The sequence below is a fragment of the Muscardinus avellanarius genome, assembly GCF_963383645.1.
Source record: "Muscardinus avellanarius genome assembly, chromosome: 11".
Classification (NCBI taxonomy): domain Eukaryota; kingdom Metazoa; phylum Chordata; class Mammalia; order Rodentia; family Gliridae; genus Muscardinus; species Muscardinus avellanarius.
The window spans coordinates 26,151,063-26,167,165 of record NC_137797.1 but is presented as its reverse complement, the minus strand read 5'-3'; the positions used below and the strand labels follow the sequence as shown (position 1 = coordinate 26,167,165).

Here is a 16,103-nt window from a genome sequence, read left to right as displayed (position 1 = left end):
TTGTTCTAGATATAAGAATGAATATGGTACAGTTCCTGTTTTCAAGGAGATCTTGTTTTGGAATCACACATAATGTTAATTCAATTGGATATGACCTGTGAGATTGGTTGAACATTCCTAATCTGAAACTGCAGACTCTAAAATGCTTCACATTATAAAACTTTTTGAGACCCAACATGATGCCACAAGTGGAAAATTCCACATCTGACCTCATGGGACAGGTCAAAGTAAAAGTACAGGTGTACTAAATATGGCACATGAAATTACCTTCAGGCTATGCGTATAAAGTGGATGTGAAGCATAAATGGATTTCATGTTTAGACTTGGGTCTTATCCCTGAGATATCTCATTATTATAATGCATATATTCCAAAATCAGAAAAACTCTAAAACTCAAAACAATTCTGGTCCTAAGCATTTTGGATAAGGGATATACAACCTTATGTATGTATATAAAGACATATACACTCGCCGGGCGTGGTGGCGCACGCTTGTAATCCCCGCGCTTGGGAGGCGGAGACAGGAGGATCGCGCAGGTTCGAAGCCAGCCGTGCTGGCGTAAGAGACCCTGTTTCAAAAATATAAAATAGGTCTGGGAGTGTAGCCTGGAGGAAGGAGGGCTTCCAGGAACCCCAGTACCACCAAAAAAAAAAAAAAAGACATATACACTCATACTCCAATTATAGTACGATGGAAATGAGGCGTTGATCCTTTCTTTTTCTTTTCATTCTTTCTGTTTTCTTTTTCTTTTTTTTTCTGGGGAGGAAGTTACTGGGGATTGAAACCAGAGGTGTCTACTTCCAAGCTACACCCCTGGCCCTTTTAATTTTTTTATTTTGAAACAGGCTCACCCTAAGTTGCCCAGGTTAGCCTTGAACCTATAATCCTCCTGCCTCAGTCTCCAAAGTACTGGAATTATAGCTATTTTCTGAATTATTTATTGTTTTACTTTCATGGTGCTTGTTTTCTCTGGACTCATTGTTTATGGTATGTGGGGAGCCATTAAGGCTTTCCCCTAGATTAATGTTTCTGACTCAGCTGACTGTCCTTTGCCCAGAGTCAACAAGGTTTGGGGAGAAGATCAGATGGTGATGGCACAAGGGTACTGATTAACCTATCTGTAACATATGTGCTTTGGATTGGTCTTTATTGTATTCTAGTGGTGGTAGCACGAGGATGTTGATTGACCTGTGACTGTATAAACACCTCTGGAAAAACAAACCCAGCATCGGCGCAATAGAGAATACTGACCCAGGCATAGTTGTCGACCAGTAGGAAATATTGACCCACGAACAGGGGTCAGCCAGTAGAGATAGTAGGCTGGTGGCTCCCCCACATTAAAATAAATTAAATATTCTGAGAATCAAATTCTTAGAGATAAATTCTTCATCCTCACGCCTCTTTTCAGAACCTGTACTTTTGCCGGCTGGCTCCGGCAATGGTATTTTTGGTTTAAGAAGGCAGCAGTTCATGCTTATAACAGAGTTTGATGATATTGAGAAAAATCATCACTATTACCTTAAAAATGAGAATAAAATCTGTTGCTCCCTGTACACCCCAGGCCTTAGAATACCTGCTGTGGGCCAGCATGTGCATGGAGTCCTCGGTGCCGCTCCTGTCCACCAGGTACTTGACGTGGAGAGCTACTCTGTACACCGCCGTCTGCCAGTGCTGCTACGACTGCCAGATGGCCATCCATGGAGAGGTATGCGGCCTCTTCATTGTATTGTGTCAGCATTTGAACTACAACATATTCACCACTTTCCTCTGTAGATGCTCTCAAGGGAAAAGCAAAACAACAATAACAACAATGAAAGAACCGAAATGAAGCAGAGACAAAAGCCCCAGGCTTTACTTAAGGAAGTTTGCCTGGCTTTCCCATCCAGCGCTGCTTCCTGTCCTCTCCTTTTTTCTCCGTTGACCTCCGCCTCCTCTGCGGCTCTTCTGGATGCCACTGCCGGCACCTTCCCTCATTTTGTTCTCACGTGGAAGCCCTCCCCTGTTTAGTTTTATATTCCATGCCATCTATTATAAATTCATCTTGCTTTTTCTCGACTTCCAGACACCATTTATTACATTTTGCTTCTTTTTTTAATTTTTCCTCCCTGTACAGCATTTAGACAAACTGTGTGAAATGCATCCTAACTTGGCAGGGTCGTCTCTTGGCTTGTACAGTATCTCTGTGTACATTAAAAAGGGGGATGAGTGCTCTTTGTAGGTAGATATGACCCTACAAAATTCCAAAGTTCTGATGAGAGCTGGACCTCAGCTGCCAGAACTTCCTACTTAGACCTCCGCATCAGCTCCACCCTGGCGGTGCATCCAGATAGTCTGTCTTGGCAGAACTCCAGTAGGCAGCACCTCCCATTCCATCCTACCTGGTACTGGTGAGCAGGGAAGCTGAGAGCCCTTTCAGCCAGTTTTGGTTCCAGGCCACTCCAGCAGGCAGCTTGGTAAGCAATGCAAAAGGAGGGAGGGCTTGATAACTTGTAGCTCCTGTGCTGGCTAAGAAGACAGAGCCTAAGAAGAAACCAGAAAGCGAAGTTTGGCATAAGCAGTGATCACCCATCTTTGTCCAAAGTTCAGTGGCTTCAGCTGAAACAGTTACTTCGTTTTTCATTAAGAATTTTTTGGTTCTTGTTATAATTGCCGATTGGTTCGTGTGTGTGTGTGTGTGTGTGTGTGTGTGTGTGTGTGTGCGCGCGCGTGCGTGCATATGCAGGCGGGTACATATTTGTTTCTCTTTTGCTTTGTCATCATTTTTCTTTTAATATCCCTTTGTAATTTAGCTTTATTTTGTTTTGGGGGATTTAGTATTTTTTGCTTTGTCCGTTTGTTTCTCTTTTTACTCTCTTTCTTCTGTTTAGCCCACATTTTGGCTTTCTTCACTTTTTGGGTTTCATAATCCATTAAGTTATCATGTGTGGCAGCTGAATCACTTTAGATCTGTAGAGTTTAGTGGCGTTTCTAGGAAATGATAGATGGGATAGCTACTGTGTTACAAGGAATCAGTAACAGCCCACAGTTTAATTCACAGATTAAATCAAATGTCTAGAACAGCAAAACATATTGTCTTTATGCATTTTAATCATGATATTCTATCTTAATAATTAAATTTATTTGAATTGCCCACAGACATTTGCTCGGCGTGGTTTAGCTAAAATTGATGAGTTAAGGCAGCTGGAACTAATGAGTTCCTCGCAATCACAGGAAGAATCCAGAAGATGTTACAGAGAGGCCACAATAAAGGTAGAAACATTTCATGAACTAAAAGATATTCACTGCACCCCACAGCTGATTAGGTACTTAACATTAGTAGTTGAAAGCAGCGCATTTCATAGTGTTTCATATATACCTTTTCTTTCTGAGGCAGATGGCAGTCATGATCTTCAAAAGAGGAGTCTTTGAATCTAGAAGAAAAAGCAAAGCTGTCTTTAGACCAAAGATCCGAGTTAACCTCAAGGAAGCACAGACTGTAAGTCTGAAAAGTGCTCTGCCTCATGCTGAGTGGAATTAGTCACAAGAAGTCAAAGGTCGGATATTTCCTCTCATCTGTGGAAGTGAGGGAGCAGCTGGGATACAAGAGGGACAGAAGGGGAGAAACCCTAGTGGAGAGGCAGAGGGGGCCTTGGGGAAGGAGACTCCATGAAGGAAACACTTCAGTGGACTTGATGTACCTACACACACTTACCAACACCAATCTCAGTGTCGTGCATGGGGAGGGGGAGAAGGTCGGGGTGGGAGTGGGCGGCGGGGAGGCTCACCATGTGCCAAGTGTGTGTGTCTCTATCCCCCTGAGCTTCATTATGATATATTTATGATATATGATTCCAACGCACCAAAAAAAGTCTTCTCTGTTGCACTTTTTTTTGCAGTGTATTTGTTATTCCTTTGTATCTCTTAAATTTAGTCACTAATGATTAAGTCCTCCCTCTTTTTTTTCTGTACCAATGGGCAAAGAGAAAGCAGAATGAGCTCCCATTTCCAGTATTCTTTCCTTTCTGTAGGCTTCTTGGGCCTTTGCACAATCTCAGTTTTGTAATTTTAAGGGATGAGAAGCTGAGGAAGAGCCTAGGTTTGAATAAACAAATGAAAGGCCTCTGAGCAGGTCCGCCCAGGCCCTTGGCTTTGACCACTCAGTGTTAGCTTAGTGGGCTTTGAGGACCGAGAGAAGGTGGAAGCACCTGTGCTTATTGGCTTTGGGTATAATTCCATCACGCGTGTTCAGGAACTAGGTTATAGCATAGCAACCCAAACCCTCCACTCCTCTGGTAGCTGAAATGGTTTATTTCCCTCTAGAACTCGATGGTAGTTGAGTTGCCAGGGGCTGTGCTTAAGACAGCTGCTGGGGGCCAGGCCGAGGAGCGGGCCCCTTTTAGAAAACATATAGTATTTCTGCTGGAAGGGATATGAGGGAGCACTGGAAGATCTCACACAGGCCAGGCTGCCCTGTGTGGAAGTGGTATCTCTTCTAACAAGTCACAGCCAGTCACACTGCCTCTCCCAGCCACAAGCATATTGGGCAGACAGCAGTGGGGACTGTCCTGGGGGAGGGAGTGAGACAATTCTGTCCAGTGGGGTCCCCCTCCTGCCTTCTTTCTTCTCCCACCCCTCCCTTTTGCCTTTCCCAGATCCGTTTCCCTCAAGGCCCCGGTGTGTATCTCTTTGAAGCTGCCCCTGGCTGCCCTCAAAGGCCACCAGCTGTCTTCTGTGAACTTGTATGTGGGGCCCAAGAGTGAAAGCCACGGGGAAGATGATAACTCTTCTCTCTGACGGAAGAGCTGTAGAACCTCAGATCCCAGAAGGGATTTTGGAAGTCATCTGTTTCAGTTCTTTTCTACTACAGATGATGGAAATGAAGCTTGAAGGTTTGTTGTTGTTGTTGTGCCTTGTTTTTAAGCTTGGAGTTTTAAGGTTACAGGCTCAAGGTCACAAGCCAGCTGCCAGTCGCTGACAGAACTGGAACCAGAACGCGCACCCGAGTCCAGTGATTTTCATGCGCCCATGACTGTGCGCATGTGCTCTCAGTTTGCTTTGTGACATTGAGGAATAAGTCTTTCTCTTCTTTATTTTTCTTTCTTTATTTTTTTGGTGGTACTGGGGATGGAACCCTTCTACCTCCGGGCTATACTCCCAGACCTATTTTTTATATCTTATTTGGAAACAGGGTCTCTTAAGCCAGCAAGGCTGGCTTTGAACCTGCGTGATCCTCCTGTCTCTACCTCCCAAGTACAGGGATTACAAGTGTGCATCATCACGCCCGGCTTCTTTCTTTACTTTAAATTTTTTTTTTTTGTGGTACTAGAACTCAGGGGAATTGTACCTCTGAGCTACACTCCAAGTCCTATTTTTTAGTTTTTTTTTTTAACTTTTGAAGCAGCATTTCACTGAGTTGCCGAGGGTCTCCCTAAGTAGCTGAGGCTGTCCACGAAACACGATCCTCTGGTCTCAGCCTCCCGAATGCTGGGATTACAAGCATGTGTCACCACGCCCGGCTCTTTCTCCTCTTATAAACCATGATATTTCAGCACGTATATCTGGATATGGCACTGGTCCATTGCTACTTAGTATGACTATATAGATTGACTATATAGTATAACTATATAGATTACTCAGTATAGAAGTACGTATTATAAAATATGCCCTTCTTTTTATACTTTTATTGGTGTATTGTAATTATACAAGGTGATACAAATATACCTGCACACATTTCTTGATATATTTCCATTTCATCCCACTCCCTCCTATATATTTCTTTTATATTACATCCCACACTGATCAATGGTGGTATGTAATTGGTCGTGGTGGTGTCTTGGCAAATCCTAGGCTATTCCTTGGATGAGCTACTAAACTACATGCGTGTGGTAGTGTTTAATAATGCTGTTATCTTTGTAGGAAAACGGGGACACTTCTCTCTTTCTCATCAGCCTTTACTTTCTCTTTGTACGCCAAGTTGAAAATCTAAAGCTGCAACACTGTCATGACTTTATTTAGTCTCATCGTTACCCTGGAAGCAAAGTTAAATATACTTTCAAAGGAAAATGTTTAAAGTTTCAGATACAATTATATGAAGGACTCACTTATTTCTGGTTTCCTTCAAGATAATTGTTGTAAGAAAGGTTGTGATGCTATTTTTTTTTCAGAAAAAATATAATTGTTTAGCAGAGAGTATTTTTTTTTACAGAGATTAGGCAACATGCCCCCTTTATAATGTCACATTAAATTATTTTGACATATATTACAGAATGTAATATGTATATGTATGAAATAATTTTATTATGTTTCCATAAAATAAAGTAGTTTCAACATGCATTAAATCTATGTGCGAGGACACTTCTGTGTTTGTAAGTCAGTTCTTAACGTGTGGTAAATTATTTTAGCTTTCTTTTTTTTTTTTTTGTTATACTGGTAATCGAATCCAGAGGCACTCTGCCTTCCAGCTACATCTCCAGCCCAATTTTATTTTTTATTTGGAAACAGGGTCTTAGTAGGTTGATGAAAGTCTCACTATTTGCTGAGGCTGTCATTGAACCTGTGATCCCCTTGTCTCAGCCTCTCAAGTACTGGGATTACAGGTGTGCACCACCATGCCTAGCAAATTATCTTAACTTTCAAAAGTTTTTTTTTTTTTCGGTACTGGGGATGGAACCCCAGGGGCATTCTACCTTCAAGCTACACCCCCAGCCCTAATTTTTATTCTTTATTTGGAAGCAGTGTCTCACTAAATTGTGGAGGGCTTCAATAAGTAGCTGAGGCTGGCCGTGAACCCGGATCCTCTTGTCTCAGCCTCCCAAATGCTGGGATTACAAGTGTGCGCCACCACACCCGGCTTCAAAATATATATATTTTTAAAGGACTACTAACTCAGACTCCTAATGTTCAACCATTTACATCTTGTGAGACATTTTAAGAAATAAATAATGGCTGGATGTGGTGGCGCACGCTTGTAATCACAGCATTGGGGAGGCTGAGACAGGAGGATCGTGGTTTGCAGACAGCCTCAGCTAATTAGTGAGGCTCTCCACGATTTAGTGAGACCCTCCTTCCAAATAAAGAATAAAAAATAGGGCTGGGGGTGTAGCTTGGAGGTACAAGGCCCCTGAATTCCAACCCCAGTACCGCAAAAAAAAAAAAAAAAAAAAAGAAAGAAAAGAAAAGAAAGAATGATGGTAGGGATTAAATGAGTTATACAGAAAGCCCTTAAGTTCCTACATGTAGTAAGTCTTCATGAAATATTATCTACTGTTTATTTTTATTCATTCATTTAGCTATCATGTAGTCAGTAACCAAGTGTATTTTCAAGTATAGTGGAATATTGCACAAATTAAGTCACTAGTGCTGGCTTTTAGAATAGTCTTGGAATAATGGGTCAGATTTGGCTGGACAGGGAGAAGAGGGGAAACATATTTTTTTGTGAAGAACCAGAGCATGGTAACAGTTTGGAAGCCAAAGTAAGCAAGGTTTGTTGGGGACATTGAGAAATGGGACTTGACTGGGGTAGATGTATTAAGTTGGAGAATTAACATAGGAGATCTCATGGAATGGATTCATGGAGATACAGGAAAAGACTGTGTGACTGTGTCATTTAGATTCTCATCCATCCTGATATATTTAAAGTCTGTGTAATATATGCCGTATATGAACGATAATTTGTCTAATATTTTCATTGCTACCATCTTAGTTATTTCTAATTTTTTTTTTGCTATTGTAAATATTAGTATAACCCACATCTTCAAGCATGCTGTTTTTTCTTTTCTTTCTTTCCTGTAGATAAAATTAAAAATGTAGGATTTTGGAATCAAGGGATACAAAAATGAATGCTTTTATTTCTCTTAGCATATATTGCCAAATTGATTTCCAACATGGCCATTCCCATATTCAAGGTGGTAACCTGCATGTACCAATTTATTGTAAGCTATTATTATTTTGATATTATCCATTTAAACACTTTTGGTAATCCAGTTACCAGATTTGTTTAATTTTTTTTGGCTAATTCAATTTTACAAAATTGCTTGGCATATTTATTCTTTGATCCACTGTTCTCTTATATTTGTGTTTACTCTTGTATTTATTTTTTGTGTGAATTATCTTTTCAGTTGTTGGACATTTATCTGCTGGAGATTTTAATTTTTAAAATATATTTGAATGAACTTCTTACTCATTTTTATAGACATTAGCGTCATGTTTGTCATACTTGACAATCCATTTTTTATTGCTTTAGTCTTGATTTCCTTTTATAGGTGTTATATTTTTATAACATTTTACTTAGCATTTGTCTATAGCTCTGATAAATATTCTAATCTTCTTTTGGCTAGATTTTGATATTTTAATTTTATTTTTATTTTTAATTTTAATTTAATTTTATTATTATTTTTTCTTTTAAATTTTTTTATTGGTGCATTATATTCAAACATCATATTGGGGTAAAAAACTTGTGTGTACAAATATGTACTCATCGCTGATTTAATCCCTACCCAGTTCCCACCCCATTCCCTCCCCGTCCCTCCCTCCCTTGCTTGGCTTAGTGATTGACTTCTATATGTTTAAGTACATTGTGTGTTTTAGTGATTTTCCTCTTCCCCCCTCCTTTCTCCTCCTTTAGGTTGTCTTGTTTGCTCCTCTATAGGATTTCCTCTTTCAAGAGTTCCTCCTATGACCCATTTCTCCCTAACTCTCACATATTAGGGAAAGCATCTGATTTCTTACTTTTTGTGACTGACTAATCTCACTTAGCATAATGTCCTTCAGTTCCATCCATTTCCCTGAAAATGATGTGATTGAGTTTTTTTTTGATGGCTGATTAAAATTCCATTGTGTACATATCCCACAGTTTTGTAATCCATTCATCTGTTGATGGACATCTTGGCTGGTTCCATAGTTTGGCTATGGTGAATTGTGCAGCTATGAACATAGATACACATGCACTAGTTTGGTAGTTTGGCTTCCTATCTTTTGGGTAGATACCCAGAAGTGGCCTTGCTGGATCAAATGGTAGATTTGTTCCCATTCTTCTGAGGATTCTCCATACTGTTTTCCAAAGTGGTTGCACTAATTTGCAATCCCACCAACAATGTCTTAGAGTTCCCACTTCTCCACATCCTCGCCAGCATCTGTTGTTGTTTGTGTTTTGAATGATTGCCATTCTAGTTGGAGTTAGGTGAAATCTCAGGGTAGTTTTGATTTGCATCTCTCTGATTGCCAGTGATGTTGAGCATTTTTTCATGCATTTATTGGTTAATTTTTATTTTTTCACGGTAGTAGGGTTCCTGGAAACCCTTCTACCTCCAGGCTATACTCCCAGACCTATTTTATATTTTTATTTGGAAACAGGGTCTCTTAAACCAGCGTGGCTGGCTTTGAACCTGCGCGATCCTCCTGTCTCCGCCTCCCAAGTGCAGGGATTACAAGCGTGCGCCACCATGCCTGGCTATATTTTGATATTTTTATAAACCATTTTACTCTTTTCACCAATTGGTGAAAAGGTACCATTTCATTTTGAATATGTCTAATTATTAGAAAGTTCATTATGCTGTTGAAATATATATTTTTAAAGCCCTGTCTTGACCTACAATGCAAATCTTAGAAGACACCCTTACCTCTGTTTATAAGGTAAGAGAGGGCATTCATGGAGTTTTAAGTTTTATTGAATTTTTAGCATATCAGTTGGCCTGTGCATTGAAAAGGCATAGAAGCTTATAAGTAGGGAAGCTGATGTTTGGGGAGAAGCACTACAAAGTAGCTTTAATCGCAGCTTTGTTTTTTATCTTTCTGACTTTTCCCCAAGGGTTGGCGGTGCGGGGGTGGGGGGGGGGAAGCAAGAGAATAGAATCATGGGAAATAGGGTTGGCATCATTTAGCTGGGTATGGGTTCTAGAAATGCCAACTAGAAGTTCTGTTCTTGCTGGCAATCTAAATGCAGAGACCAGGTCATAAAATAAAGTGTGGAGTTGAGCCATCCCCAGGAGGTGCAGTCATTCTAGGCCATTACATAGCTGATGAACTCTTCCTTAGAGTTATACTCACAGCTATTGTTTCAAATTTAAGTGTGAGGATGTTATGTATTAGAATCTCCTGCAGTGCTATTAACAATACCCTACCCAGACCCAGGGAATCTCTGGAGATTTGAGTTTGAATCTAAAAAGCTCTCCAGAGTGATTATTAGGTAACCAAGTCTCAGTATCAGTCCCTGAAGGCTGTAAGCATATGGAGACAATGTTGGCTTAATAAAAAAAGACCATAACAAACAGCCATTTAATTCTTCTGTGGAAACAAACACAGCAATGGCAAAGTCTTTATCAGTGGCACGACATTAAGTCCAGAGCGACGTCTCTGTCATGAAAACCCTGAAAGCAGGCGTCTCATTGTTACACCAAACACTCGTTTAGCACCAGTTAAGCATGCCTTACTTTTCTTTACCTTGTAATATTCTTTATAAGTGGACTTCATTTTTTATTCCAGTTGCCATGGCCACGCACGGTCACAGAACGGCTACTGGAGGAGATGTTTGACAGCGCTGCATCCCGGTTTCTGGCGGTTTTGGAAGCTCTTTCTGATTCAAGCAGGCGAATCCTGCAGACTGGACCTCTCGTGACTGACGAAGTGGAGCTTCGTGATGTTATCTCAGAACTGTTTATAGCAGGAAAAGAACTGCTAATAAGTAAGATGTTGAAGTAGCATGTTATGGTAGATAATAACAAACATTTTTGTATAGTAATCCATATGTGAGACTGCTATCCTGGCTTTGAATTCAGCAAACTTGCTAATATCGCTTGATAATTCAAATAATCCACCAGTAACTTTTTTTTTTAACGTGTACACACTCATCTGTGAGTAATGATAATTATATCATTTTTTCCAATTCTTTTAACTTCTTTTTTTGTTGACTTAGTATGCTAGTTAGGATCCATGGGCAGGTGTAGTGATAGACAACTTTATCTCATTTTTTAATCTTAGGTAGAAAGCTTTCAACATTTACTATTATATATGATAGTTGTGGGAGAGCACCTACCTAGCATGCATAAGCCCCTGTGTTTGATCCTGAAAACTGGTGGAAACATAGCCGGGCGTGGTGGCGCACGCTTGTAATCCCCGTGCTTGGGAGGCAGACAGGAGGATCGCGCAGGTTTGAAGCCAGCCGTGCTGGCTTAAGAGACCCTGTTTCTAAAAATAAAAATCTATAAAATAGGTCTGGGAGTGTAGCCCAGAGGTAGAAGGGCTTCCAGGAACACAAGTACCAACAACAACAACAAAAAACCCCCCCCAAAAACCCCCAAAACTGGTGGAAACAAAGGTATTTGCTGAAGGATTTTAAAAAAAAATATTCTTCTTTAGGCAAAGACATTTCTTTTATTCTTAGTTTGCTAGATATCTTTTGTTTTTTTATTTTAATTTAATTTTACTTTTTTGTACTGGGGATTGAACCCAGGGGCATTCTACCTCTAAGCTACAACCCCAACCTTCCTCCTCCTCCTCCTCTTCCTCCTCCTCCTCCTTTGTGATCCTGGGAATGGAACCCTTCTACCTCTGGATTATACTCCCAGAACTATTTTATATATATATTTTTATTTGGAAACAGGGTTTCTTAAGCCAGGCTGGCTTTGAACCTGCGCGATCCTCCTGTCTCAGCCTCCCAAGCGCGGGGATTACAAGCGTGTGCCACCATGCCCGGCTTTTTTTTTTTTTTTTTTTTCTTATTTTGAAACAAGGTCTCACTAAATTTCTGAGGCTGGTCTGGAACCTGCGATCCTTCTGTCTCAGCCTTCCAAGTGCTGGGATTACAGACATGTACCACCTTGCCCAGCTAAGTTTGCTTGTTTTTTTTTTTCCCAATCAGAATTTTTATTTATTTATTTATTTATTTATTTATTTTTTATTGGTGCACTGTATTCATCCATCATAGTGGGATACAAACTTTTGTAGACATACATGCACACATCACCCAGTCAGCCCCCACCCGATCCCCACCCCTTCCTCTCCCCATCCCTCCCTCCCATGCTTGGCTTAGTGGTTGATATCTAGTATTATAGCAATTTATCCAAAATTAAAAATGATAATCTCACATAACAGTTTCATTTGTCTGATACCAAGCTTTTGATGACTTAAAGATAACATTTCAATATTTCTTTTTACTTTCTTTCTTACCAGAGAATATTTTTTTTCTATTTTTTTTTAGGTGAAACTATCATATATTTATATATTTATTTTTCAGAAAAAAAATCTATCCTAATATGGAATATGGACTCTAGATACCCAAAACGATCTTGAAAAAGAACAAAGCTAGAAGATATATATTTTCTGATTTCAAACCATATAAAGCTACAATAATTGAAACAGTGTAGTACTATTCTAAAGGCATATATATAAACCATTGGAATTAAATAAAAGCCTAGAGCTAAATTCTTCCCTATATTGTCAAGTTATTTTTGACAAGGTTTCCACGAACATTTGGTGGTGGAAATAATAATCTTTTAACTAAATATTGTTGAAACAATAATTACATGGAAAAAAAATAAAGTTGGACCCTTACCTAATCCCATATACAAATATTAACTCAAAATAGATAAAAGACCTAAATATAAATCTTAAGACTATAAACTTTTAGGAGAAAATCTGGGTCATAAAACCTCACAACATTGAAATTGGCAGTGATTTCTTGGATATGATTTCAATGGCACAGGCAACAGAAGAGTATACAAACTCCCTAAAAAAAAAAAAAAAAAATTTTATATCCAAAGACAATGTAAACAGAGTTAACAGTTACTAATAGAATGGGATAAAATATTTCCAAATGCTATATCTGAAGGTATATTAATATTCCAACTAGAAATCCTAAAAATTAACAACAATAAAGGCAAACAATACCATTTAGAGATAGGTAAAAGACTAACATAAGTAATGAATCTCCACAGATAACCAATCTTAGTTGACTGTTGGGTGGAAACTCTTGTTTCTCTGGTTCCGGTGTGTGTTACCTATTTCTTCTTTGTAGTTAATCTCTTTGAGTATTTTCTCTAGCGCTGGTTTTGAAGACATAAATTCCTTCAGTTTCTGTTTGTCATGGAAGCTTCTTATTTCTCCATCTAATTTGATAGAAAGTTTTGCTGGGTAGGAAATTTTTGGCTAGAAGTTGTTTTCTTTCAGAGTTTGGAATATGTTACTCCAAGCCCTTCTGGCTCTCATGACTTGGTTTGGGAAGTCTGGAGTGATTCTAATTGGTTTGCCTCTGAATGTCAGTTGGCCCTTTGTTTTTGTTGCCTTTAAGATTCTCTGCTTGGCTTCCACATTGGTCATTTTGACAATTATGTGGCGTGGGGATCCTCTTCTCCGATCCTGTCTAAAGGGAGTTCTATAAGTTTCCTGGACCTGTGTATCAACCTCTTGCTCTATGTTTTGAAAATTTTCTGCTATTACTTCTTTGAAGAGATTGTTGATCCCTTTGGTTTCACTTTCTTTTCCCTCCTCTATTCCAATTATTCTTAGGTTAGCTCCCTTAAAATGGGCCCATATTTCTTCAATATCAGATTCCTGTTGTCGGATATTTTTTTCTAGATTAGAAACTATGCGTTCATTTTTGGAATGATCATCTTCTAAGAGCGAGATTCTGTTCTCCATGTGTTCTAATCGGTTGTTTGTGCTTTGAATTGAGGCCTTTACTTCATTAATTGCATCCTTTATCTCTTTTTGGCTGTCTCTGAGTTCTTTTCGAAGCACCTCTATTATTTCTACAGTTATTTTCCTGATTTGATCTTCTAGAAATCTCTGATTTTCTGTTTTATCGGGTTCTGATGTTGTGGGGTTGTGGGCATTCATTGCTCCAGTACTATTCCTCTTTCCCATGATTTCGGAAGTTTGTGCCTTCTCTGGGTTCTTCCCTTGGGTCACTATGACTTCACTTATGGTGTTCTGGATCTCGAGTCAGTAGTATCTCAGACCCCACTACTCCTTTACTGGGTTGTATCACAGAGTCTCCGACCCAGAGAGTCGATAGAGGCTGCTTTAGACTGTGGGGGGTGCCAGGTTGCACGTTCTCCTATGGTGTGATATCTCTGCCACCGCCCCTCCCCCACTGGGTCAAGTCCCAGGGAGTACAGTACTGGAATTTCTCCTCTGTGGCCCGCAATTTGACTCACTGTTCTTGAGTACGCAGATGTAGCTGTACTGGATTCGGTGAATTTTCTGCTGCTGCCGCCGGTGGCAATATGGCGCTGCTGCTACGCCCTCGGCAATGAGGCTGGCATATTTCTTCTTGGTTTTGATTTCCACTCTGAATCCCTGCAGCGTGTGCTGAGCTCAGCCACTGGGAGCTTTAGATTTTACCTGCGGCGAGAAATCCCGCCTGGCTGTTCTGCAGCGGCTCACCTCGGCTTGTTGTAGCCGTCTGGTGAATTTGCCGCTACTGCCGGCAGTATGGCCCTGCTGCCGCGTCCTCGGGCGTGAGGCCGGTGTATCTCCTCTGTGGCTCTGAGCTCTGTTCTCAGTCTGCTTTCTCTCTGGAGCCTGGTGATTTTTTTGTTTCTCTGGTGATGGTGTTTTCTGGCTATGAAAGGTGCTGATTTTGTGGTAATGGAGATTGGTTGTTAGCGGGGCTCTTAAGCCCCGCTTTTCTCGGTCGCCATCTTCCCGGAAGTCCCCTCTTTCCTTTTTCAAGTTTGCTTGTTTTTAATCCTGAATAGTTGTTGAGTTTTATCAAAAGTCTTTTCAGTGGCTTGATCAAGTGGCTTTCTCATTTATGCCTGTTAGTATGGTGAATTACATTGATCATTTCTCTAATTTTTGGCTATTCTATCCTCTATTCTAATTCTATATGTTATTCAATTAGTTTGCTAATATTTACTGTTTCTGCTTCTTTGTTCATAAGGTTTTCCTTCCTCGTAAAGTCCTTTTGCTCCTAAGATCATGCTGATCTCATGAGTTGAGAATTGTACTGTCTTTTACTATTATTTGGAAGAGTTTGTGTTAATATTGGTGTTACTTCTCAAATATCTGGTTGAATTTACTGGGGAAGCCATCTGGACCTGGAGTTGTTTGTGTGTGTGTGTGTGTGTGTGTGTGTGTGTGTGTGTGTAAAGGTTTTTAAAGCATAGATTCAATTTCTTCTATAGATACAAAGTTATTCAGGTTTCCTTTCCATTCTTTCTCTAAGTCTTCTATCATTTTGGTATATAAAATTTTCCTTGAAAATTTTCCATTTTATCTAATATTTAAAAAATTTTGGGCCGAGTGTGGTGGTGCACGCTTGTAATCTCAGCATTTGGGAGCTGAGACCGGAGGATCGCAGTTCACGGACAGCCTCAGCTATTTAGCGAGGCCCTTTACAACTCAGTGAGACCCTGTTTCAAAAAATAGACAAAAAAAAAAAAAAAAAAGGACTGAGGGTGTAGCTCAGAGGTACAATGCCCCTGGGTTCCATCCCCAGTACCACACACACACACACACACACACAAAAAATGTCAAGTAGTTATTTCATTATGATCTCCTTTCTTTATTTAGAGCTATGATGACATCCTCTTTCTCATTCCTAACATTAGTTTTCTTTCTTTTTTATTTCATAAATTTCACCTGGGATCCACCAATTTCATTAGTCTTTTTAAAGAAACAGTATTTAACTCTGTTGATCCTTCCTATGGATGCCTGTCTTCCATATTACTAATTTTCATTTTTTGGTATTTCCTTCATTCTACTTTCTAAAGTTTGTTTTGATGATTTTTAAAACCTTATTGACTTGGCCGGGTGTGGTAGCACACACCTGTAATCCCTGTGCTTGGGAGGCTGAGACAGGAGGATTGCTCAGGTTTGAAGCCTGCCTCAGCTACTGAGTGAGGCTCTCAGCAACTTAGTGAGACCCTGTTTCCAAATAAAGTATAAAATAGGTCTGGGAGTTTAGCCCGGAGGTAGAAAAGCCCCTGGGTTCCACCCCCAAGACCACACACACACACACACACACGCACGCACACACACAACTTATTGACTTGAAAGCTTAAATGACTGATTTTCAGGATTTTTAATACATACAATTAAGATTTATTAAACATTTCTTCATCATTCCCATTTTGTATTGCTTTTTTCTAAATCCATTTCTGCTCAGACACAAACACTTAAGTCTTT

General features: G+C 39.9%; 1 protein-coding gene across 1 annotated transcript in view; it reads left to right on the top strand.

Annotated features, from left to right (window-relative positions):
• The window catches only part of CFAP54 (cilia and flagella associated protein 54), a gene marked incomplete at both ends in the record, with an annotated part of 316,371 nt that overhangs the window by 25,497 nt on the left and 274,771 nt on the right, over window positions 1-16,103 (top strand). The window contains 4 exon segments of the mRNA XM_080704815.1: window positions 1,561-1,704; window positions 3,135-3,248; window positions 3,373-3,474; window positions 10,458-10,656. Of these exon segments, the coding sequence (XP_080560941.1) occupies window positions 1,561-1,704; window positions 3,135-3,248; window positions 3,373-3,474; window positions 10,458-10,656 (559 nt within the window).